Source organism: Penicillium robsamsonii (assembly GCF_028829455.1).
Source record: "Penicillium robsamsonii strain IBT 29466 chromosome Unknown utg000003l_segment0_segment0, whole genome shotgun sequence".
Taxonomy (NCBI): Eukaryota; Fungi; Ascomycota; class Eurotiomycetes; order Eurotiales; family Aspergillaceae; genus Penicillium; species Penicillium robsamsonii.
Window position 1 is genome coordinate 2085305 of NW_026643221.1, and position 21043 is coordinate 2106347.

The 21043-nt window shown below is 49.9% G+C and overlaps 11 protein-coding genes across 11 annotated transcripts; 6 read left to right on the top strand and 5 right to left on the bottom strand.

The window, feature by feature from the left end:
- Positions 1 to 493: 493 nt before the first annotated feature.
- Positions 494 to 4017, bottom strand: N7447_005515 (uncharacterized protein; the record flags this gene model as incomplete). The annotated part of the gene is made up of 4 exons (XM_057229777.1): positions 494 to 3171; positions 3249 to 3296; positions 3390 to 3469; positions 3539 to 4017. 4 exons carry the CDS (start codon positions 4015 to 4017, stop codon positions 494 to 496), a joined length of 3285 nt encoding a protein of 1094 aa, XP_057084867.1.
- A 664-nt stretch (positions 4018 to 4681) lies between these two features.
- On the top strand, positions 4682 to 5210 carry N7447_005516 (NADH dehydrogenase [ubiquinone] 1 alpha subcomplex subunit 1; the record flags this gene model as incomplete). The annotated part of the gene is made up of 5 exons (XM_057229778.1): positions 4682 to 4729; positions 4783 to 4875; positions 4946 to 4949; positions 5027 to 5121; positions 5190 to 5210. The coding sequence occupies 5 exons, from the start codon at positions 4682 to 4684 to the stop codon at positions 5208 to 5210; spliced, it is 261 nt and encodes an 86-aa protein (XP_057084868.1).
- Positions 5211 to 5365: 155 nt separating this feature from the next.
- Positions 5366 to 6445, bottom strand: N7447_005517 (arylamine N-acetyltransferase family protein; the record flags this gene model as incomplete). Its single annotated transcript, XM_057229779.1, has 3 exons — positions 5366 to 5872; positions 5927 to 5972; positions 6045 to 6445. The coding sequence occupies 3 exons, from the start codon at positions 6443 to 6445 to the stop codon at positions 5366 to 5368; spliced, it is 954 nt and encodes a 317-aa protein (XP_057084869.1).
- Positions 6446 to 7421: 976 nt separating this feature from the next.
- On the top strand, positions 7422 to 8443 carry N7447_005518 (RraA family protein; the record flags this gene model as incomplete). The annotated part of the gene is made up of 5 exons (XM_057229780.1): positions 7422 to 7478; positions 7545 to 7620; positions 7695 to 8044; positions 8103 to 8201; positions 8276 to 8443. The coding sequence occupies 5 exons, from the start codon at positions 7422 to 7424 to the stop codon at positions 8441 to 8443; spliced, it is 750 nt and encodes a 249-aa protein (XP_057084870.1).
- A 280-nt stretch (positions 8444 to 8723) lies between these two features.
- On the bottom strand, positions 8724 to 10360 carry N7447_005519 (3-ketoacyl-coA thiolase peroxisomal A precursor; the record flags this gene model as incomplete). Its single annotated transcript, XM_057229781.1, has 3 exons — positions 8724 to 9522; positions 9580 to 10030; positions 10147 to 10360. The coding sequence occupies 3 exons, from the start codon at positions 10358 to 10360 to the stop codon at positions 8724 to 8726; spliced, it is 1464 nt and encodes a 487-aa protein (XP_057084871.1).
- A 513-nt stretch (positions 10361 to 10873) lies between these two features.
- Positions 10874 to 11677, top strand: N7447_005520 (YdcF family protein; the record flags this gene model as incomplete). The annotated part of the gene is made up of 1 exon (XM_057229782.1): positions 10874 to 11677. The coding sequence occupies one exon, from the start codon at positions 10874 to 10876 to the stop codon at positions 11675 to 11677; it is 804 nt and encodes a 267-aa protein (XP_057084872.1).
- Positions 11678 to 13789: 2112 nt separating this feature from the next.
- Positions 13790 to 14491, top strand: N7447_005521 (uncharacterized protein; the record flags this gene model as incomplete). Its single annotated transcript, XM_057229783.1, has 2 exons — positions 13790 to 13917; positions 14044 to 14491. 2 exons carry the CDS (start codon positions 13790 to 13792, stop codon positions 14489 to 14491), a joined length of 576 nt encoding a protein of 191 aa, XP_057084873.1.
- A 121-nt stretch (positions 14492 to 14612) lies between these two features.
- On the bottom strand, positions 14613 to 14774 carry N7447_005522 (uncharacterized protein; the record flags this gene model as incomplete). Its single annotated transcript, XM_057229784.1, has 1 exon — positions 14613 to 14774. One exon carries the CDS (start codon positions 14772 to 14774, stop codon positions 14613 to 14615), a length of 162 nt encoding a protein of 53 aa, XP_057084874.1.
- Positions 14775 to 14929: 155 nt separating this feature from the next.
- Positions 14930 to 15243, top strand: N7447_005523 (uncharacterized protein; the record flags this gene model as incomplete). Its single annotated transcript, XM_057229785.1, has 2 exons — positions 14930 to 14981; positions 15014 to 15243. 2 exons carry the CDS (start codon positions 14930 to 14932, stop codon positions 15241 to 15243), a joined length of 282 nt encoding a protein of 93 aa, XP_057084875.1.
- Positions 15244 to 15973: 730 nt separating this feature from the next.
- Positions 15974 to 16839, top strand: N7447_005524 (uncharacterized protein; the record flags this gene model as incomplete). The annotated part of the gene is made up of 4 exons (XM_057229786.1): positions 15974 to 16075; positions 16170 to 16476; positions 16601 to 16662; positions 16732 to 16839. The coding sequence occupies 4 exons, from the start codon at positions 15974 to 15976 to the stop codon at positions 16837 to 16839; spliced, it is 579 nt and encodes a 192-aa protein (XP_057084876.1).
- A 572-nt stretch (positions 16840 to 17411) lies between these two features.
- On the bottom strand, positions 17412 to 20102 carry N7447_005525 (uncharacterized protein; the record flags this gene model as incomplete). The annotated part of the gene is made up of 4 exons (XM_057229787.1): positions 17412 to 18378; positions 18510 to 19006; positions 19063 to 19187; positions 19253 to 20102. 4 exons carry the CDS (start codon positions 20100 to 20102, stop codon positions 17412 to 17414), a joined length of 2439 nt encoding a protein of 812 aa, XP_057084877.1.
- Between the last annotated feature and the right edge of the window lie 941 nt (positions 20103 to 21043).

The following is a 21043-nucleotide window of genomic DNA, read 5'->3' on the forward strand; positions in this document are numbered from 1 at the left end:
TCGGATATATCGCATGCAAGGCACAGATCTACTATGTACACTAAAGTAAAGAGCTACCCAGTAATTGATACATTGACATAAGACATGCTAATCGCACACTGTACTAATTCGTTGCAACTAGATAGAAAGAGTAAAGAAACTCCCAAGCAAAGAACTCCAGACACCCCCATCCCTGCTCCGTGCTGGATGAAATCCCTGAAAAAGTGACTAGTAGTAAATGGGCCAAAGAGGATCGGCGAGTGCCGCGCAACACTTCCGTCGCCCCCGGACACCCAATTAGCGTAGCGTAGCCTTTGAACAAGAAAAGAAAATGGGGAAAGAATATTAAATCGAAAGGAGGGACAATGCAGTTCCCGGGGACTCGTGAAAGAAAATAGTAGAGAGAAAGAAAGGAATCAGAAACTTCGTTAAAACAAACGCCCTGTCCACATGCGTAACTTGCTTTGTAGGCAAACAAAAAGCTTTCACGAATCATGAGCTGAATTCAAGATTATCATGTCTGCATCATGACATCCCCATCCACTTCGTACTCGGCGTCAGTCTCTGCATCCGCGTCTGCGTCTGCATCTTCGTCGGTGCCATTGGTATTGGTCACGGCCTTTTGACCCTCGCCTTTGCCTGGTGACTTAGAAGCAGACCCTGGCGAGGCGGGAACCACAACGTGAACTTTCTCGACCAAAGCCTTCCGGTTGACTGATCGCGGTGTTTTGGGGTTATCGCTGGATCGACGGGAGACTGCTGTTCTAGGTGACCGCGAGATAGAGTTGGTATTTTTCTCGGGGGTCCTAGGTGCTTCCGTGTTCTTGTCCTCGGACGGCTCAAGCGCGAGCTCGGCCTCGGTGGCGTCAATACCATTGGTCTTCGCGGGTTCCTTGGGGGCAGCATCTCCATTCAAAAACCCTAGTTCTTTTCCGCTCGCGTCTACAGCTTCCTTGGGTACAGGAGCCACGTTTTCGGCATCCTCATCAACGACAGCTACCTCGCTTTGCTCCGGTTCACCGTTGGTCAGGCTAGGTGCTGGTTCGGCTGCGGGCGAGTCTGTGAGGATAGAGCTTCTCCCGCGACGAATGCTGCCTCCAGGGGTGACCATTGCCAGCCCGGAGGGTCGTCGAGGTGTGCTGCGACCGCTGTTACGGGCGGCTGTGGGTGTCGTTGACATATTATTGAGTTTGGTACTACCAGCTGGGCGACCAGGTCTGCGTTTGGGGGGTGCTGCAGGAGGCACAGGAGGCCAAAGTTCGAACCGGGAGGGCGGGATTCCAGCAGCAGGGTTGGGGAGTGCAGTTGATTCAGAGGTGTCCGCTGCAGAACGGTGGGGGCCATGAGGCCCCAGTGACAATGTGGAAGGTGGTCCAGCGGAGTCTGCGAGAGTGTCACCATTCGACCCATTCACCATTCGGGCATTGCCGTCATAGTCAGTCGCTCTTGCCTCGGTCTCGTCTTCGTCTTCATCCTGATCCTCGCGAGGGGCGACAGTATGCATGGGAGCACGATCGAAATGAGATTGGTTGCTACGACCCATGATGTAAGGTGTCCAGAGCAGCGCATCTGGATTGAGCTGGACGTAGCCCTTGCTTTCCCAGCCACTGATGACCTCGTTGTAATATTTGTGATCGAGACGGATGGCGTACGTCTTGGTGATGGGATCCCGCACAAGAGCTCGAAGTCCTTCTAGGGCAGATACAATGTCATCTGCCGTCATTCCGGTGCGATCAGACAGATCTGCAATGCTGACAGGTGCTTTCAAATCACGAAGTTGGTATGATAAAATCAATCGCCAGTAGTTCCGGTACGACACCAGACCCATGTCGGAAAGCGGCTTCTCGGGCGATCCATTTTTGCCTTCGATCCGGGTAAGGAGGTATGAGAAGTCGATGAGGAGGTTTCCATAGCCTTTGCGTTGATGGATGGGTAGAGTGAGAATGCAGGAAACGTTGTTCGCTGAGCTTGGACGTTTTTCTTTACTGAAGTAGCCAACAAAATGGCAGCCCAAATCGTCATACTCAGTCATGACATAGAATAAGAACGGCTCAACGTCGTAGTAAAGAGTTTTGGAGCCTAGGAAAAGTTTTGCGAGAAGGCAAAGATTTTGACAGTATACCGGGTTCTTGCGACCATCAACTTCGAATATTGAGATCGACCGGTCTCGATAGATCTCGTCACCTGGGGGATGTTTCGCAGGGCACTTGAGTTTATGGCGCCAGGCGACGAAGTCCGAGTTCATGTACTTGAGACAGAACTCGCAAATGTACAGAACACGGTTGCGGCTGTATTCCTCCGGGTAAGGCGCTGCATACCAGGTTTCGATCTCGTAGCCGCCGAAGTTGATAGATTTGATCTTTGAAGGAGGACCCGAAACCTTTTGTGATGCATGCGCAGTGGCTTCGCCATTGAGTTCCGCTTCCTTCACTTTCTGTTGCCATTCATCTTCGGCTTTCAGGCGTGCCTGTTCGAATCGGTCGCGATCGAATTGTGTGGGGAGTGTTCTGGATGTATCTTGTTCGATTTCCGACAGAATGCCTCCGTATGGCTTTGATTTGGCGTCGTCAGTCTCACGGTCGAACAAAGTCATGGAGTTGTAGGATATGGGGGGGAGAGGAACGAAGTGGGCCTGGGGTTCTGGGGCCACAGGTGGCGGCTTTGGTGCTTTCTTCTTCTTGCGTTGCGGTCGGATTTGAGAGCCTGTTATTTTAGACATTTTTGCCTCTTCCAGCCGGAACCCGATAATCAATTTTCCAAACTGCCGGGTAACCACGCGGCAGTGCTCTCGGTCCACTGCGCGAGTGCGTCGCACGCGAACAGAGCGTGTCCGAGCAGGAGAGTGGACATCACCATCAACAATGCCATCCCCACCCTCCAAGGCCGCATCATTCAAACTTAGGTGATCGGAGCGGAAAGATGTTTGCCGGAGTCTTTTGCGAAGCACAGGTGTATGTTCTTCGGCCTCAATTGACGAAGCCTTTCGCTTGCGCAGCGATCGCGAGCTGTTGAGCATCTCGTCGTTGACGCCTGTGTTAAAGATAGAGTGGAATCCCTCGTCGTGTGTGCCAGCGTGCGCAGGTAGAAGCTCTTTGGGTAGGGCTGATGCTCCGAGTCCTGTTTGTGTCGCTAAATCTGTTACCGGGTCGGGCTGTAGATTGTTATGAACACAGCCGGGGCACCTCCATGGGTCTGGGGGTTGCAATGTTAGAGGATGCGATACATCAAGAGGTGATAAGGCACAAATCAATGACCGCGGGGTTGCGTACCTTCCGTTTCATCATATGCTCCTTGTTCGCGAGCGCATTGGCAATGGGCTGTTAGGATGTCAAGTCAGCGATTGTCTCGCGGTAAAGGTAAAGGGTTAAGCTCTGTTCTGCTCGGCACCTGCCAAACGGAGCGAAACGTACAGTGATCACCACAAACAATACAAGTAAGCCATTCCTCAAAATCTTCACTTGGGTCGTGTTCCTCATCTTGACCGCAAAACCTATTGGTCCGTTGTTAGTACTTGGACCCTAATTTTGTGCCCAGTGCTCCATCGAGCCCTTTTACTTACACGCAGTTTGAGCCACTACGGATATCAGTTTCGATATCCTCGCGGCTATTGCTCTCAGCTTCCCAGTCTTCAGCTTCTGACTCGTGGTCACTTGATTCGGGTTCTGAGGCGTCACGGTCATTTGCCTCAAACCCGGGATCTGCATCCACGTCGGCTGTCTCAGACTCCGCATAGTCTTCTTCGGAGCCCGCATCATCGTCGGGTAGCTTGACAGCTCCGACAGGCTCGGCCTCGTCATTGTCGTCATCGTCTTCTCCGTTCAACCCATTGATGCTTGAGTTGTTTCCATCTGCAGCTTCCTCCGGGCCATCCTCATCCTCTCCAGTGTATGCTCTGTGGACGGCATCCTGGAGCCGTTGATCCATTTCATACAAGTCGGTTTCTTCTTCGCCCTCCGCATCTAGGTCGCTGTCGGCCAGGTCCACAGTCGGGTCGAGTTTGCCCGGTTCATCGTTTGCTGGCGGCACCGTCGCCGCCATAGTGAAAGTTACCGCCACCGCCAGGTTGAGCACAGCAGTGCTTCGTGTATGCGCTCAGGCAGACTAAGGTATCTTTTTTCGTGAAAGAAGCTTAAACCGATCCGGTTACAGAAGCACCCCGCTGACGTCGGCGCTGATCCGGGGGTGCATCTGGATCAAAAGCGGGTTCGAGGCTGGTTGAAGTGATACCGAAGATTTTTGCGAACAGAAGTACCGTTCGACACTCAAAGTTTCCAGGCGCAAAGTGGAAGCTAAACAAACAGTAGGTGTCAGTCCGCCGCTGGAGTGGCTAGGCATCGCAAGCGCGTCGCAAAACAGAGGAAACTCACCCCAAGAAAAACCGGTGCAATCTTTGATTCAAAAGTGTACCAGACGCGTCGACTGACAGTCCATACACCGGGGCCTGTCTCTTTTACAATCGAATGCGATCCGCAACGGCCTTCACGCCCCTTGTCCTGTGAGTGTCGTTGCAGCGCGCTGAGTCAGCGCGGGCTAAACCACTTTAGGTGGAGGAGACCTCAAGCCCGTCGCTGTAGGAAGAGACACTCCCCTCCATACTCTCCGCGATCTATCCACTCTCCTCAGTCCGTGAGAGGCTTTACGGCTCTTGACTCTACTTTGACACCTCTTTCCGACAATCTACATACCCATACAACCGCACGCCATGGGTGTTCCCTTTGAGGCCCTGCTTCCCTATGGGATTATCATGGGCGTACGTACCATTGGTCAATGCCTTCCGGGACTATAGCTCACCAATTGCTACAGATGTTCGGTGTGACTGGCTACGGTCTTCACTATGTCAAGCGCTTTGCCAACGACGGCAAGAAGGCGCGCTGGAACCGTGATCTGTGGGATAGAGTAAGTTGGTTCCATCCTTGTCGGCTGCGGTCGGAACTTGCATATAGCACATTGGCTAACAATTTCACAGCAAAGTGAGTGACTACCAGCTTATCGGCCGACTCAAAGCGCCTGGGAAGAATTATATGAGACTAACCGCAACCAACAATAGTGATGGAGAGAGATCAGCGCATCACAGGCTCATTCCGCGGGCAGTCCAGCAACCACCAAGCGCCCACCGGATTCGAAGTCAGCAACCCATGGAAGGTACGAATGATATATTATGTGTCTCTTGGATTCCAGTCTCTATGCAGAAACGCTGACCTGAGATATAGATCGAGAATCGGATCTACTAGTTTCAAAAATTGCAGCCTCTTTTCTTTTACGTTCAATGTCTGCGCCTTCCTTACACCGTGATCATACATATCCACTGCAATTTCTCTAGAAACATTCAATGCTGTACCATATCCTATATTCTCTCGGGTTTTCTTAGTAGTCCGCTCCGCCATGTCTACTTGAGCTCCGAGGTCATTCCCCGAATCCCTTGGATCTCATCCTCTCGAAGGTGCATATTGAAATACTTGGCCAAGGCCTTGACTCGGTCCTCTTCAGTCTCCAGCACCTGCAAGATCTCCGTTTTTCCACCCAATCTCTCCTTGACTTCTTTGCCCGACATGACGCACTGGCCAATGATTTCTGTGCCACTTGGGTCCAAAATCATTCGCATGCAGACAAAGACCTGAGTGAACCAGCTAGTTCGGCTCTGGCTGACGGAGAAGTTCATGACCCCAAAATCCTGCGGGAGGAACTCGACGTCGGAAAAGCAGATCATTGGCAACCAGTCGCTCTCGGGGTTGTATCTCGTTTGGTAGATCCAGATCTTTTGGCTTTGGTCTGTGAACTCGGCAATGCTTTCTCTGACAATACGCATCTCAGATGGCGCGATAGCCGTAGCAGTAGCACCTTCTTGAAGTAATAGCGGGGCAGTGGCACAATTGTTTCCAAAGCCGACATCGATCTGTGCATATCCGTTAGTATGGTTCATGCGGTAGAGTATATCTTCATGCCGTACCATGTACTTCTCCCCTCTAATAATCACAATCAAAATCATATGTCCACTTCATCGCGTCAGTGGTGTCAGCTCAGCTCTTCTCAGAATGCTCAGAATACTAAACTGTCGGGAAACCTACAATGGCAAATATAGTCCATTGTTCACTCCCTTCGCTGCTGCATGACTGACTCTACCTCCCGTGGCATAAACAAGATACCCCAGGGACCGCAAAACAATAAAGAAGATTCCCGTATTCTCCATGCAGTACCCATCTAGCCGCCGCTCCACCATCTTCTCAAAGAGACTCTGTGGGTTCAGAGAGATAGTATGATGTTGCGAGTAATGCAGCCCTGAGTTACCCCATGGAATGGCAGTGAGATGCCGCCTTTGCAGATCGCACAGCGCAGAAAGTGCATCATTCTCGATCTCCTGACGGAGATGCTGAAGAAGATTGCCCTCGGATTGAGCAGAGTGGGAGTACCCGATGCGATTCAAGTATAACTCCAGTTGCTGATCGGTATATGTGGGTTTTGGTGCCATTGCTGTTAGGGTTCCTTACCATTTGGTGTTCGAGTGATATATGATTGTCTATATCCACGGCTAACAACGTTGAGGATCGGAATTATTCCAGTTATCGTCATTTTGATGACCAATTTACCTTGGGTCCCCACACATTCCCCCACAAGGTTGCCTTCGCGACGCCGGCAGTTTATACGGCTATATTAGGGAGTACCTCGTGCACGATTCATCTGCAAACAGCCTGCTCAGACACTTGGAGCGTTGAAGTATAAAACGAAGAATGAAGAAAACATGTGTAAAAAGACTACCGAAAAGACCCCAAAAGGCATGACAAGACCGCACAAATGGCTTAATTCCTGTTGCATATCCAGATATTCCTACTTTATAGTTATTCTAGGTCGCGTATAATGCGCCCATCCTTTGCTAACATTATTCGAGTTACTTACGATACTACTAGTAGGCTCAAAAGGCTGATTCGAAATTATAGAAACAATGTTACATCGTAAATTCCCCCGCCTTAAACCGGGGTAAATAATTCCAGTCGAAAATCGGCAATGAAAGACATGAATCCCGGTACTTGTCGCACTATATACTAATAAACAGTATAAGGTATATCCGAGAGTCACTTACCCCACGTTTCCTGCAGCATGCGGAAGATAGATCACCTCGGCTATGACGCTTTATGGGAAACAGGATTATCCAGGCATGATTATTAATTTTATACATAAGTTATAAATTTTTATTATACTCTTCAGTGTCTCAATATCTCGAAATTAAGCAATAAACTTGTAAAATGTGCCTTTAAACCCTCCGAGTTATAGATCTCCGATGATGTAGTATTCATCCGATATCCGGACCTACGGACATGTGCTTCGACTGATCAGCCAATGTACCTTTGCTCCTCATATTCCTTTATTACTTCTTGTCTAAACTCTACTTTGTACAGTACAAATATCACATTGCCCTTCCCACCGTGAACCCCCCGCATCTAAGCACAATGGCTACGCTAAACGAGCAACTCGCGACATTGATCGAGAACTATTCGCCCTGCGATGTATGCAAGAGTTGATTTTCCTTACCAAGTCATCGAGCAACTGCATCTAACATTCTGGTCCTTTAGGTATCAGACGCCCTCATCAAGCTGCAAAAGACTACCGAGGGCAGCACGGCAAGAGCAGGCTACCTTGCAGATCTAGGTACGCCATCAATACAAAGCCCAGCAAAGCATCCTTTCATAGCTCCAACAATCCCACTCACATATACCCACCAGTGCCATTCTCTCCCACGATAGGGCGGAATGAAACAATGCCCAAGATTGCAGCACCGGCCACAACATTCAAATTTCTGGCCAAAGATGCCAGCCCACCATCAATCGCGACAGAAAATACCCAGAAGCACGGTTTTTCGCCGGGTAGGCACTGGGTAGACCACGTCGGCGAATTCCAATCGTCAGATCCTTCTGGCGCTGGATCCATCGTCGTTATTGAGCAGCCTGGGGACCAGTACTGCGCTGTGACGGGTGGGATCATGGCGACCCGTATGAAAGCCTTCGGTATCAAAGCCACGGTTGTGGGTGGCCGTGTCAGGGATTTAAGGGAGTTGCAGGCTACTGGGCTTCCGGTTTGTGGTGATCTTTCCCGGTTTGGTCGTTAGCGTTACTGACTAGTTCTGATGGTAGATCTGGGCTCGTGCTACTTCTACGGTTGGCACCAGTGCAGAGGCCAAGGCTGGTGCTCGTGATGTGCCAATCTCGATTGGGGGTGTTACTGTTTCTCCTGTGAGTTCTGGCTCCTGTGCTCGCTGGTTGCTTCATGGTAAAGCCCATGGTCTAATCATTACAATGCATCATAGGGAGACATCATCTTCTGTGATCCCTTGGAAGGAGTAGTGGCTATTCCTCGCGAGCTGCTCGGCCAGGTACTTGAGCTCATGCCTAAACTAACTACAATGGATAGCAACGCCAAGGATGCCGTTGCGCAGGGAATGAGCGTCACTGATGCTTTCAAGAAATTCCGCTGATAGCCTACTTTCAGCCGAATGTATATAATGCGTGCGACTAGATGATATATTAGATGACGAACTGGAGAGACCCAGATCAAGTACGTATTTCACAGAAGCACGTGTTGGAAATCTACAGCAACTATTGGTATCAAATGTAGAGCATATATATGTAGCTCCAATATTTTGGTATTCGAAGTATTCAATACATAACGAGAAATCTGTGTATCCGAAATAGAAAAAAAAAGGGGCTAAAAAGCCAAATCGCTGTGCAAATGTACAATCGAAACATAAGTTTCGTTTACTCGGCCACCCAGACAGCGGCCATACCCATACCGGTACCGATGCACATGCTGGTGACACCGATCTTCTTGTCTGTGCGCTTGAGCTCAGTGAACAGTGTGCTGACCTGGCGAGCACCAGTGCAGCCAAGAGGGTGACCGAAAGCAATAGCACCACCCTTGGGGTTGATCTTCTCGGCAGGAATGCCGAGCTCGTTAACACACCAGACACACTGAGAAGCGAAGGCCTCGTTGATCTCGTAGATGTCGACATCATCCTTGGTGATGCCGGCCTTCTCCAGTGCAACGGGAATAGCCTTCCAGGGGCCAACACCCATGAGCAAGGGCTTGACGCCGACGACGCTGGCAGCGACGTACTTGCCGATGATCTTCTGGCCCAGGCGCTCGGCGGTAGACCGCTTCATGAGAAGGACGGCGGCGGCACCATCGGAGATCTGAGAGGCGTTACCGGCGTGGATGGAGCCGTCCTTGGAAAAAGCGGGCTTGATCTTGCCGAGCGACTCGGCGGTGATACCGGGGCGGATACCGTCATCGGCCTTCACGGTGATGGTCTTCTCCTCGCCAGTCTTGGGGTCAGTCCACTTCACGTCCAAGGGGGCGATCTCCTCGTTGAAGAGACCAGCCTTCTGGGCGGCAAGAGCCTTTTGGTATGACTGGGCGGCGAACGCGTCTTGGGAAGTGCGGGTCACGCCACGGTCCTTGGCCATGTTCTCGGACAGGACACCCATGGGGACCTTGCAGTTTGCGGACTCAGGGTGGCTCTCGAGGAGGTCAGAGAACTCGGTCACGGCACCAGGTCTGTTGCCAACTTGTTAGCCATTTTATAACAAGGGAATTCCGAGGCTTCAAACATACCCGTACTGAGAGGACATGCTCTCAACACCGGCGCCGATGCCGACGTCGATCATGCCAGACCGAATGGCGTTGGCAACATCGGCGATAGCCTGGAGACCGCTAGAGCACTGGCGGTTCGTGCTCCGCACAGCGGTGCTCTCTGGGAAGCCAGCCACAAGAGCGGCGGCACGGAACTCAGTGGCACCACCACCGGGTGCAAGGACATTGCCGACGGTAATATCCTGGACGGCGCTGGGGTCAACACCGCTCTTGTTCAGAACAGCCTTGAAGACACCGGCAAGGAGGTCAGCGCCAGCGGTATCCTTGAAGCCACCCTTACCACCCTTTGTGAGGGCGGTGCGCAGGGCACATGTCACGACAATGTCATCGGCGTGCTTCTCGAGGAGGGCGGCGGCTCCCTTCTTGCCGCCAGGGCCGAAGTGGGAGGAAACCTGGCTGAGACGTTGCTGAGCTATAGGTATAGATTAGTTTTCTGGTTCTGTTTCGATTATAATTTGCAACAAGCCACTGGAAACCAAGTATTCTGTTGAATACATGGCCATGGGCTGTCACATGCACATCACTCACCGTTAGACATGACGTCAATGTGTGATGGAGATATGGGTGAAGTATGAGGATGAGGAGTAGAGCAAAAGTGAAGATAAGAAAATGGCCCAGATATCCGGGGATCGGTTGGTTTATAAATCAGAGCCGTGGAGTCGGTGATATTTCCCCTTTGGATGCCCGTTGCTGGCCGCTGTCGCATTCTAAGCAAGTACCGAGGTCCATTTAGTCGCACCATCGTTGTTCCGGACCAGTCACGGGATCTCCGACTGGTAGATCAGGGGGGCATGTGAAATCGAGGGATTGCATACATCACATGCGTGTGTTGGTCGGACTCACGTTTTGAGACGTCATGTAAGTAGATCAGCTCGGCATTATGTCCATGTTTTCATGCCTTCGAGTGTTATCTACATAAAAATTTTATTCTGGAGCCTATCTCAATATAATATCGACAAGTCTCCACGACGAAGGAACAGGAACCGGCTGTTGCTTTTATCAAATCTGCGTGCTCACAGATGAAGGATGGACGACTAATTCCAATCAACTCCCCTGATAGCTCAGCTGGAAGAGCGCAAGACTGTAATTGTCCTGTTCTTTCGAGAACCTGTCATCTTGAGGTCCCTGGTTCGATCCCGGGTCAGGGGATTATTTTTTGTTTTTTTTTTCACATATACATATTTTGTGGCACAACATAGGCTTCCAAGGTTACCAGTAATCGTCCCCAAATCACGAACGAATTTGATCCAACACAATGGCCGCAAATTCCAATCTGGTTGAGGATATCAACCTCTTATCTGGATTCCTCAGCGACGATCAACTACAAGATCTCTCCACCGCATCCCCGGTCGACTGCATTGTCATATGCGCCTCAGCCGTTCTCCACGGTGCCGAGGCCCTCTTCAATACTCTTCAGCAAAGACCATCTCTTACCAGGGCTCTCGTACTGTGCGGAGGTATCGGGCACTCGACCGAGCTCCTTTATGATGCGGTGAAATCGCATCCAGGCTTTTCACGGATTGCCGATGAGATCCAAGGTCTCCCTGAAGCCAAAGTTCTCGAACGAATTCTAGATGAGTTCTTCGATCGATCTCTCATTACAAAGGAAGGATGTCAAATTCTGCTTGAACCCCGATCTACAAATTGCGGACAGAATGCTTCATTCTCTCGCAAAGTCCTCGATGAAGCGGGCTTTCAGGCACCAGCCACTTGCATTATCATTCAGGACCCCACGATGATGCTCAGGACCAGAGCGTCGTTCGAGAAGGCCTACGAGGGTATTCAAACCCCGGTCTCGGTTATTAGTTGTCCGGTATTTGTGCCGCAGGTGCAATTGTCCCGTAACGGAGTACTTGAGTATTCAGGCATATCCCCCTCGTCAGAGTTGTGGTCACAAAGTCGGTTTCTAGAGCTGATCATGGGCGAGATACCGAGGTTGAGGGATGATAAAGATGGTTACGGTCCTCGAGGGCGTGGTTTCATTGCTCATGTGGATGTTCCGAGCCATATTGAGGCAGCTTGGTCTCGACTACAAGTGGTGGCTAAGAGCTCTAGATAGGGATATGGATCCTGAGTTCAAACAGATGAAAATGAAATAAATCTGAAACCATTAGGCATGCACAACTATACAGCATGTTCATTGGCTGGGGTGTGTATATTGTACGTATGTATGTAGTATGTATGTATGATGCATTCATTGTACGTTGACTGCGACAATGGGGGAACCGAGGCATCGATCTCGTGCATGCGCCTACAATGCAAGGAGGGCATACATACCCGTGGACAGCCTCACTACAATATATGTATGTCCTCTAATAAGACTCTCTAATAAATTTATTAAATTTTTTTCATGTAAAAAAAAAATACAGAAATCCTGAAAATAAATAAAAAGATAATCCCCTGACCCGGGATCGAACCAGGGACCTCAAGATGACAGGTTCTCGAAAGAACAGGACAATTACAGTCTTGCGCTCTTCCAGCTGAGCTATCAGGGGATTTGATTGGTTGATCAACATATTTGTGTAGTATGAGCCCATAACAACCCGCCCATTCCATTTCAACCGAATGCATACAACCTTGGAATACATTTGTCAAAGACAACAGTATATACTCATTAATTGGTTGTCATGTAAGATAAGCTGAGAGCATAACACTCCCCAACACAACTTTGATCTTCAGCGCCAACGTGCGCCAGTGCCACCGATGTTGCTGTGTATAACCGGGCATCATGCAAAAGTTATCAAGATGTGACTGCTTCTTCCACAAGCCATGGATCGCCAGGACAAACCCCACATGAGGCATTAATACGAGATAAAATCCCATGAGGATCAAACTTCTGCTTTAACATTGGCCTTAACAAGGGTCCAAATGTCCCCTGACTTGGCATTGCGTTCAGCCGTAAAGCTCTCAATCCCCAAGGCTTCAAGGCATTTGGCAAAGGTTATAGCTCTTTTGCTATTAATTAGCAGGTTTTCATGGATGGTTTGGAGGCTTTTTCATCTTCTCGCGAATTCCCGCCTCCAATTATGAAGGCATCAGTCTCAAGGCTCTAAATACCATGGGGCTGTCTTCCAGAAGAATGAAGCAAGGCCTCATTCTCTTTCTTCTCTTTTTGCGGGTCTATAATATTGAGAATAGTGCTCGGAGCCCATATCTTCCACTCGATTGTCTGGTTGGCGCTTTTGACTGGCAGGTGTACCACCTTTCTGTTACAAGTTGTGGCTGGCGGGCTGGTTTTGAAAGAAACTCCACAGCCAATGGAGTAGGCCTTCACCGAGGTCTATTTCCACGGACCCATGTCATTTACTCACACGAACTTGGCGTCTCTGAGAGAGATATAGCCCCACCATCAACCGTTATATCTTCCTTGATGGCCCTCGGCTTGTCGGTCTCCAATAGACTGGCAGCAATGATGCCTGGTGTTCTGAATGTCCGTACGTGGTACTTCAGTGCTAGCTGGTCCTTCCAGTGTGCCTGGTTCTTCTAGAAGCAGTCTTCTGGCACCGCCGTGTCATTTCTGGTTAGCGCAGCCTTCGGATTGTTACAACTTGGGCTTGTTGGTTAGCTTATCGCCTACCATCGAAGCCAGATCTATCGCTCTAGTGAAGCGGGTTTTGAGCTAGAAGATTGAGAAGGTTGAATATTAATTTCTAGCTTGTAGGACTTCTAATCACATAACACTTACATAGCTGGCTTCCATTTGTTTGTAGTACCTTCGACTCCCTAGTGTGTCGATACCCACGCCTGTCCCGCTAGGGTTTTGAACGGGATAATATGCACTAAATCATGTAGATATTATCTCCGACATGCAACCTTATCCAATATTTTCAGGATCCCGGAAGTAAATGAAGATAAGCAAACGGCCTTTGGGCAATGCCCTGGGGTGTGTCCGTCCATTTACCTGCCAGCCGAAGCGTATATATTGACAGGCGTTTCACGGGGTTTTCGATGTCCTTTGGGGTGTTCTGTTCTTTAGTTTAGTATTCTGCTCAACTTTTTGTTTTTGGGATTCTGTCATTCAAATGTCTGGGTTGTATATATATCTTGCACGGGATGTGGATCCGCCACAACCTAAAGCTGGACTTTGTACATGAAGTCCCTTAGGGTATTCATTATACCTGGGAGAAATTGGTTTCCGGGTTGCCTGTCCGGGCCCCTTCTAAGGTTCTCGATGTCGTCACTTCTACCGCCTTCCACCCCAGGACACATCCATGAAGCACTCGTCTCCGTCTTGTTCGGGTCTTCTCTCCCCCCTTCTCGTAACCGCCATTACAGCCCTTCGTCAGATCTCCGCAATCGGTGACGGCGTTTCACGCCTAGCGTTGAAATTTAACAATCGATCTATCCCATCATCCGATACTTCCTACCTCGACATACTGGAACCCAGCTCTTCAATTCGCATATACTCTCCCATTAGAGTTCCAGGATAACTCACTTTGAAGAATTCTCGCAACGCCTGGTAGAGAAGTCCCCCTCCGAACGTAAGGTGTTGGACAAGCTAGACGTCTGGATGCAAGTGTGCCAGCAAGGCCAATGGAGTAGGTCGTTTGAGGGCTACTCCAACACCGCCCGTGCCCTGAGTGCTCAGATGGGAGAGAATAACCAAGCGGAAGTTGCACAGGCCTGGATATATGGGCTAGATGACCAATCTGTCATTCCGGCTATCAGAGTGATGATGGCCACGTGGAAAGAGGTCACTGTGCCCGAAACCATTACACTGATTTGTCAGACATTGGGCAACGTCGTCGAATCCCCAACGATATATAAGACCCTGGAATGTTGGGATATGAGTCTCAGTATGTCCAATTCTTGGAGGCTACGCGGAATGCTTCCTATAATGCAGCCAGTTGATGTGGACCACTTGGCCTCATAGGTGGGTGGCGACTGTTGTGTACAGTTGGTATACGTTCAACGGGTATATATATATACCCAGGGACTTAAGTCCCAACCTAACGGAAACCAGACATGAAAACAAAAGAAAACAAAGCCCGAGACTAGAACAAAGCTCCAAAAGCGGGGGCGGCAGCTCCGAAGGGCGCAGTGGTGATCAAAGGCTTTACACCAGCCGTGGCAACACCAGTAGATAAAATCCCCACCGCCGTAGCCGAAGCCGCCGCATCGGCCGTCAAAGAGTAAATACCATGGGTAACCTGCATGGCTTATAGCCCATATACTCGAGGGCGATGGGGCCTGTGCCACTGAAAGGTCGGCCACGAGTGAACCCACCTCCAACGCTGGCAATTTGGTAACTCGACGAGCAGACAGCAGATTCAGAGGAACGGGTGAAAGTGCATGCCCGAATTGCAGTTGTATGGCCCGTAGCACTGCCGTTGACCGTGGTAGCATGGAACTAGACGCTGTAGGTAGGTAGCCTCGCCCTGGATTATAGTTGCAGGAGTGTGTAATGGGCATTCGGTTCCGCTTCTCATACAGGCGACCTGGTATGTGGTTGGCGTACCCGTCGATGCCAATGACTCGGCATGCGAGACTGGTGAAACCATCAATGTCGGCGTCGGTGTGATTTCTATAGGCAAAATAGCTAATGGTCGTTATACTGGGTTCGGCGTTTGCGACCTGGGCCGATATGGTAGAGACGAAGAACCGGATCACGCGCACTTTAAATGATGATGAATATATCCAGGGCTACGTAGAACAGCTATAGTGGTCGGGAAAATAAACCAAAAAGCAAAGCACGGAGGAACTACCCCATCCCACGTGGCACTCCATGACGGCTCATTTGGGCGCTGGGCACCACCGGAAGCCAAACACCCTTCTTATACTAGCGAATTGCTGTGCTGAACCTCGACCTTGGCGATTGCTAGCTACAGTGGTACCAGTGCGAGGTTAGGAAGTAACAAAGATAAAGACATGTCCTTAATTGCGTATATGCAGATGGTCTATCTACAATGGAAAGACAGCCATTTACAATCCGGTTCTCCTCCTATGAGATATTGTAGGCAAATCAAGATGCCTGCCAATTTTTAGACAAACGGAAATCTACCCCCACAAAAATGATATAGGGCTTATGATAGATAGACTCCATCCACACTCACTCTATACAAAAAAAAAATAGCTGTGGGGAAAAAATAAAAAATAATCCCCTGACCCGGGATCGAACCAGGGACCTCAAGATGACAAGTTCTCGAAAGAACAGGACAATTACAGTCTTGCGCTCTTCCAGCTGAGCTATCAGGGGAGGATATGTTAAAGTCCTCGGAATTAGACACTATGAGCTAAGAGATAACCCCAGAAGGCAAAAAGACCCGGCTCACTATTCATATTCCCAAGAACCACTAGCCAACATATATACCTACTCCAACCGAGCTGGACGACTGAACCCAGCAGATACACACCCATGTTCCGACACGCCTTAACCTCCGCCTCATCAGCGCGCGCACCCTCAAACACAGTGGCAAGCGCCTCCAGCAAGCTACTCACCCGCCCATCATGGCACCATGTACGCGCACCTCGCAAGCAGCCTAAACCGCTCCTCAATCGCATCTGCAACCCAAAAAAGCAAAGCAAAACTAACAACAAAACCGCACCAACAGAGTCCCAGCACCGCCCGCCTCTTCACCACCACCCAGTTCACAGCCTTCACAGCATCACCACCAACCAAAGACCCCTCACCATTCCGTCTCTCCGCAAACAAAACAGCCTCCTCTCCACCGCCCTCCTTCGAAGATGTATACTACAGCCCTTACCAGCCAAAGCGCCAATGGCCACCGGATATGTCGAAGCTGTCCCCGAAACACCAGTTCCGGCTTGAGCGCAAGTACCGTCGTCGCGCGGCGCTGAAATATGCCCGGCCGACATTTATGAAAGCTACTCTGATTGCACAGTGGGTTGTTATTGGATGTGAGTTTTTGTTGAGATCGGGGTTCGGGTTAGAGTTTGGGAATCGCGAATTGCATATAAACTCGCAGTGGATAATGTGGAGGGATTTCGAGGAAGGATGCTGACTTTTTTTTTTGCTACGCAGTTGTCATTATCTATTCCGTGCTATTCATGGAGTGGGAGGCGGACAATACTCTGTTCCACGGGGTAAGTGTTCTCTCTGCCTTGGTCATGCTGATTCGCATTTTGACTAACCTGATTTCTTTCGTCTTATAGATTCGGGATAGCTTCTTTGCTGGTCTCCGGTCTATTTTCTCCAGCGCACCGCCTCCTGGCCAAAGAAGGGATCAGAATGATAATGCAGTGTCCGAGAAGAGCTCGTAGTCGAGTCATATCGATGTGCGTCTGACATCAATATTTTGTACAATATTCAACTAGATTCCCTACTTGTATCTACAGCTCGCCATCCGGAGTAATCTCAAAATTCAATAAGAAAGCTAGTGACGATTCATTCAATTCTCATATCTGTTCATAGGTCATTTGTCATGAAGAAATCCCGTCGGAAGAACAGGCGTCGCTGTACCATGGAGAGAAGGAGAAAGAGACAGGAAAAATCAACAGTCTCTTTTTCGCTTTCTTCTCCGTCGCCTGTGCCAATATGTGGCTTCGTTACATCATGTCCGCAGGACTTCTCTGGACAAGGAAATGCAGCCAACATGCCAATAACACCAAGAATGCCAACGCCTGTCAGGAATAACAGACCATCAATAAACTCCAAAGGTCAAGTAAACAAAAAATACCAACAAGATAAGTTGGGTGGGGCTGCTTGAGGACCAGCCCTAACGCCGAGTCATGATAATGTGTAAGACAAAACGAAAGATAGGAAATAAAGACAAGAGAGGAATGGGAAATTCGTTAAATCGAACCGGGGTGGGGGGGTTTGGCGCACCCGGTTCTTAGAGCCAGCTGCGCATGTCGCTTGATGGGGTAGTTGGACCGGCAGCTGAACGGTTGTCCGAGAAGTCTAGAGCAAGTTCCAGCCGGGGAGGGCGTTCATCGACCAGGCCTTTTCTAGGACTACCGGGTGCGGACTTCTTGGGGGATTTGGTGGGCGAGCCAGGTTCGCCCGCTCGGGGTGGGCCTTCGCGTACAAAGGTATAAGGCCAGCCATCATCGACTGCTGCTGCGACCCATGTTCGCAGGCAATCATGCACCGAAGAATAGAACTTCTCCTTGCAAGTACGCAGACTTCCACCCATGACTTTCTCAAAACCAGAGGCACGGAGCTCATCACGAAGCTGGTTTCGCTCATCAGGGGTGGGCAGGACGGCAATCAAGCCGTTCACAAGATCAAGATGTGCCGCAAGATAGTTGGTCGCATCCCATTCAACACCTCCAACATATGGGGCAGCGGGAACAGGTGGACGAGGGAGTGGGAAGTGACGCTCGCTGTAAGGACGAGTGTCTACTTGGGTCTTTTCGCCGAAAAGGTCCTCCGACTTGGGGAGGGGAATCACATTTAGGTGATGAAGGAAAATCCAGAAGACCTCCTTGGTTACATTGGTGATCTCCTTACACCACACTCTATATGGTCGTGACTGGTAAATGTTGGCAATGAAGGACAGCGGCTGGTTATCCACTGGTGGAGCAGGGTCCTTCAGGTAAGAAAGGATCTGTTTGGCGCGCTTGATCGCCAGTTCACCAGCAGGAGCAGTAGAGAGCTGCGTGAACAGCAGGTTTGCAATGATCCCTCGAGTGGTGAACTCACTGGGACCCTTCTTTTCCTCATCAAAGAGCATATGCAGCAGAGCAGGGAAAAGCTCATCCTCGATGGCACTTAGGTGTGCCAGGGCCACGGATGTAGTGCACAGAGCCTTCAGACAGAGCAATGCCTCGTGCAAAAGGGTGTCCTCATGGTCCTCACTGTAAAACAGGTTAGTTACTGGTTTGAATGAAGAGAGGCAGAATGCATACCGCCAGGTCATCTTCATAATCCGATAGAGAAGCTGTACAATCTCATCCATTCCCCCTCAGTGATAAAGTCATTGACCCACTGTACGGTTTCGTTACGTAGGAGAAGACGCAGCTTGTGCATCTTTCCAACTTCAACCATCTCGGGCTTTTGGATCTCTCTCAAGTAATGCACAAAGTCGGAAGGGTCCGCCGCGGTGTCGACAGCGGCCGCGTCAGCAAGTGATGCCGTTGAAGCATTGGCCGAGAGAGTGGTGTAGACACCAACAGGCTGAGAAAGGTCCACAGACCTTGGACGACGGCTTGACGCCTCACTATCACGCCGCAACTTTTTGCCAGGCGACGAGGGGCCCTTGGTGAAGGTGAATCCGCGGCTCCTGGATCGTGACCGGGAACCTTTGCGATCCTGAGGCTGGGAGTCTTCCTTGGATTCTTTGCCGCGTCCTCTGCGGCTATCACCGGTTCCCGCGCTGAGAGGAGTGGTGTTCTCCGTCCGATCTTTCAGGATAAAATCGGCCTTGATATTGGTATCAAGTGAGCGCATCTTGTCTCTCATGTTATGAGGGATATTCCTCGCATCCTAGAAACCGGTTAGCCTTGCAATCCAAATTGATGTATTTAGTAGGGTCGACAAACTAGCAGCTTCTCAAACTCGCTTTCGAGATCCTTGGAGTTCAGATGCTGATGCACTTCAGCATCTCGCTCCTTTGCATTGAATACCGAGATGGCAGCTTGTACACGAGAAAGCCGCTTGGGCTCTTCTTTCGCCATGGTAGGGGGGATGTTTTTCGTGGACTCGGTGGTCCTCTGCTCTTAGAAGAAGCACTATCAGATCGCCCAGTAGGGTCGGTTTCTCCCGAAGATGCGCGCTGCAACCCAAGAAGATCCTTCACTTTGCGGTTTCCTGCCAGAATGTCTGACTTGGGCCGAGGCTTGGGGTCGTTCGACTTGGCGAGGGAGGGTTGATGGTAGTCATAGAAGTTGCGTTGCTGGCTTGGCCCGTAGCCCTTGGGTGTATAGAGGGAGACTTCGTCCGCCACGGTTCGACTCATGTCGGCGGTCGAGTTCGGCCTCGATCGACCAATAGGCTCTTTATGACCTGAGGCCGAGTCCTGTGACCAGACCGGGGATGGCATATTCATGTCATCAATCAGATCAGTCGGGCTGCGGTTTTCTTTATCGCGACTCTGCTTTGAGCCATCCTTTCTTCCCCGTTGGGACCTTTTGAGGATCGCCGAGAGACTATTGGAGGATTTCGCCTTTTTGGGCGACAGATCCTGACTCTGCTCGGGCGTCTCCTCCGATTTACCATCCTTCCGCTCCATATAATTTCTCAGGGACTTCAATGAGACAGCGCTCTTGGTCTTCTTATGCAGGGCACCTTTCCCTTCCTTGCCCATCTTTGGCATGGCTACTCCGTGGTCGCCCGCATCACGATTGGGGACAATCTCACTGAGCGGGCGGTAGCCAGCAATAGAACCAGGCTCATCACTGAATGAGAAAGGGATGTTCTCGCTTGGCTTGCTTCTCTGCAGAGGCCGCGGGGCCACGGCATCGTCAGCCGATTGATTTCGTTTATGGGTTTTGGATGACATTATGGCCCGGAATATGGACTGTTTGGTAGGGGATCGGTTCGCATCGTCAAAGATTTGGGGACCAGAGGTACTGGCAGCCATTGCTATCCTCTTTGGCCAGCAACTAAGTACATCGTGTTAGCCGATGAAGTGGATGAAGAGGGGGAACAGGTAGTTGCAGTTTGAACTCACGGGATCTGTGCAAACAAACGCAGAATAGAACAGCAACGCAGTTCACAAAAAAAAAAGGGCAATGATCAAGTATAGCCCCTAGATTTCAAAGAACAAAAAGGCGGGGAAGAAGACACTGGTGGAAGAAAAGGAAAAGATCAGGGCAAGCTGGGGAATTTGAAGAATCAACGGCGTCTTGCTGCCAACAGCAACCGTCATCGAGTATCAAGATGTTGATCCACTTGCCTCGACTTAGCGCATGAGACGATCCTTGGGGTTGGCTGGATTGAAGGTGGAGGAGTAAACAACGTGCGGATAAAGAGGTTGCGAGGGGCAACGTACGGACTTGGCGGTGAACTTGTGGTTTATTAGCAGTTATTAGGCTTCTATAGTATTATTTTGGAGTGTTCCTATGGCCAGACATGTCATATTGCATATTATTGCCCATTCATTTGGGGTTATTCTTAGATGTGCATATAGTCCTTGCATGTTTCCTTTTGTTATGATTGTTATGATTGTTATTCCTGTTTTTACTGCATCCGGCTAGTTGTATATATATTGAATAGATCCTTGATTGGCATCAACCTGATACATCGACTTTGAAATGTAAACATTGAAAAAGCAATATCTATATTCCAATTATCTTATAGGGTATAGATTGAAATTCTCATTCTTTGTGGTTCTTGACCAAACATCTAACCCAGTGCCGAATGCCGGGAGGACTGGCCCAATTGAAGATAAACATACTCTCATATTACATGCAGTCGAGTAACTCCGCCACTTCCAAGATCTTCTGATCACATTTATGCGGATTGTGCATAGAAGTACATATCTGACCGTTTACTGTTAGAGTGGAATTTGATCCACAGCTG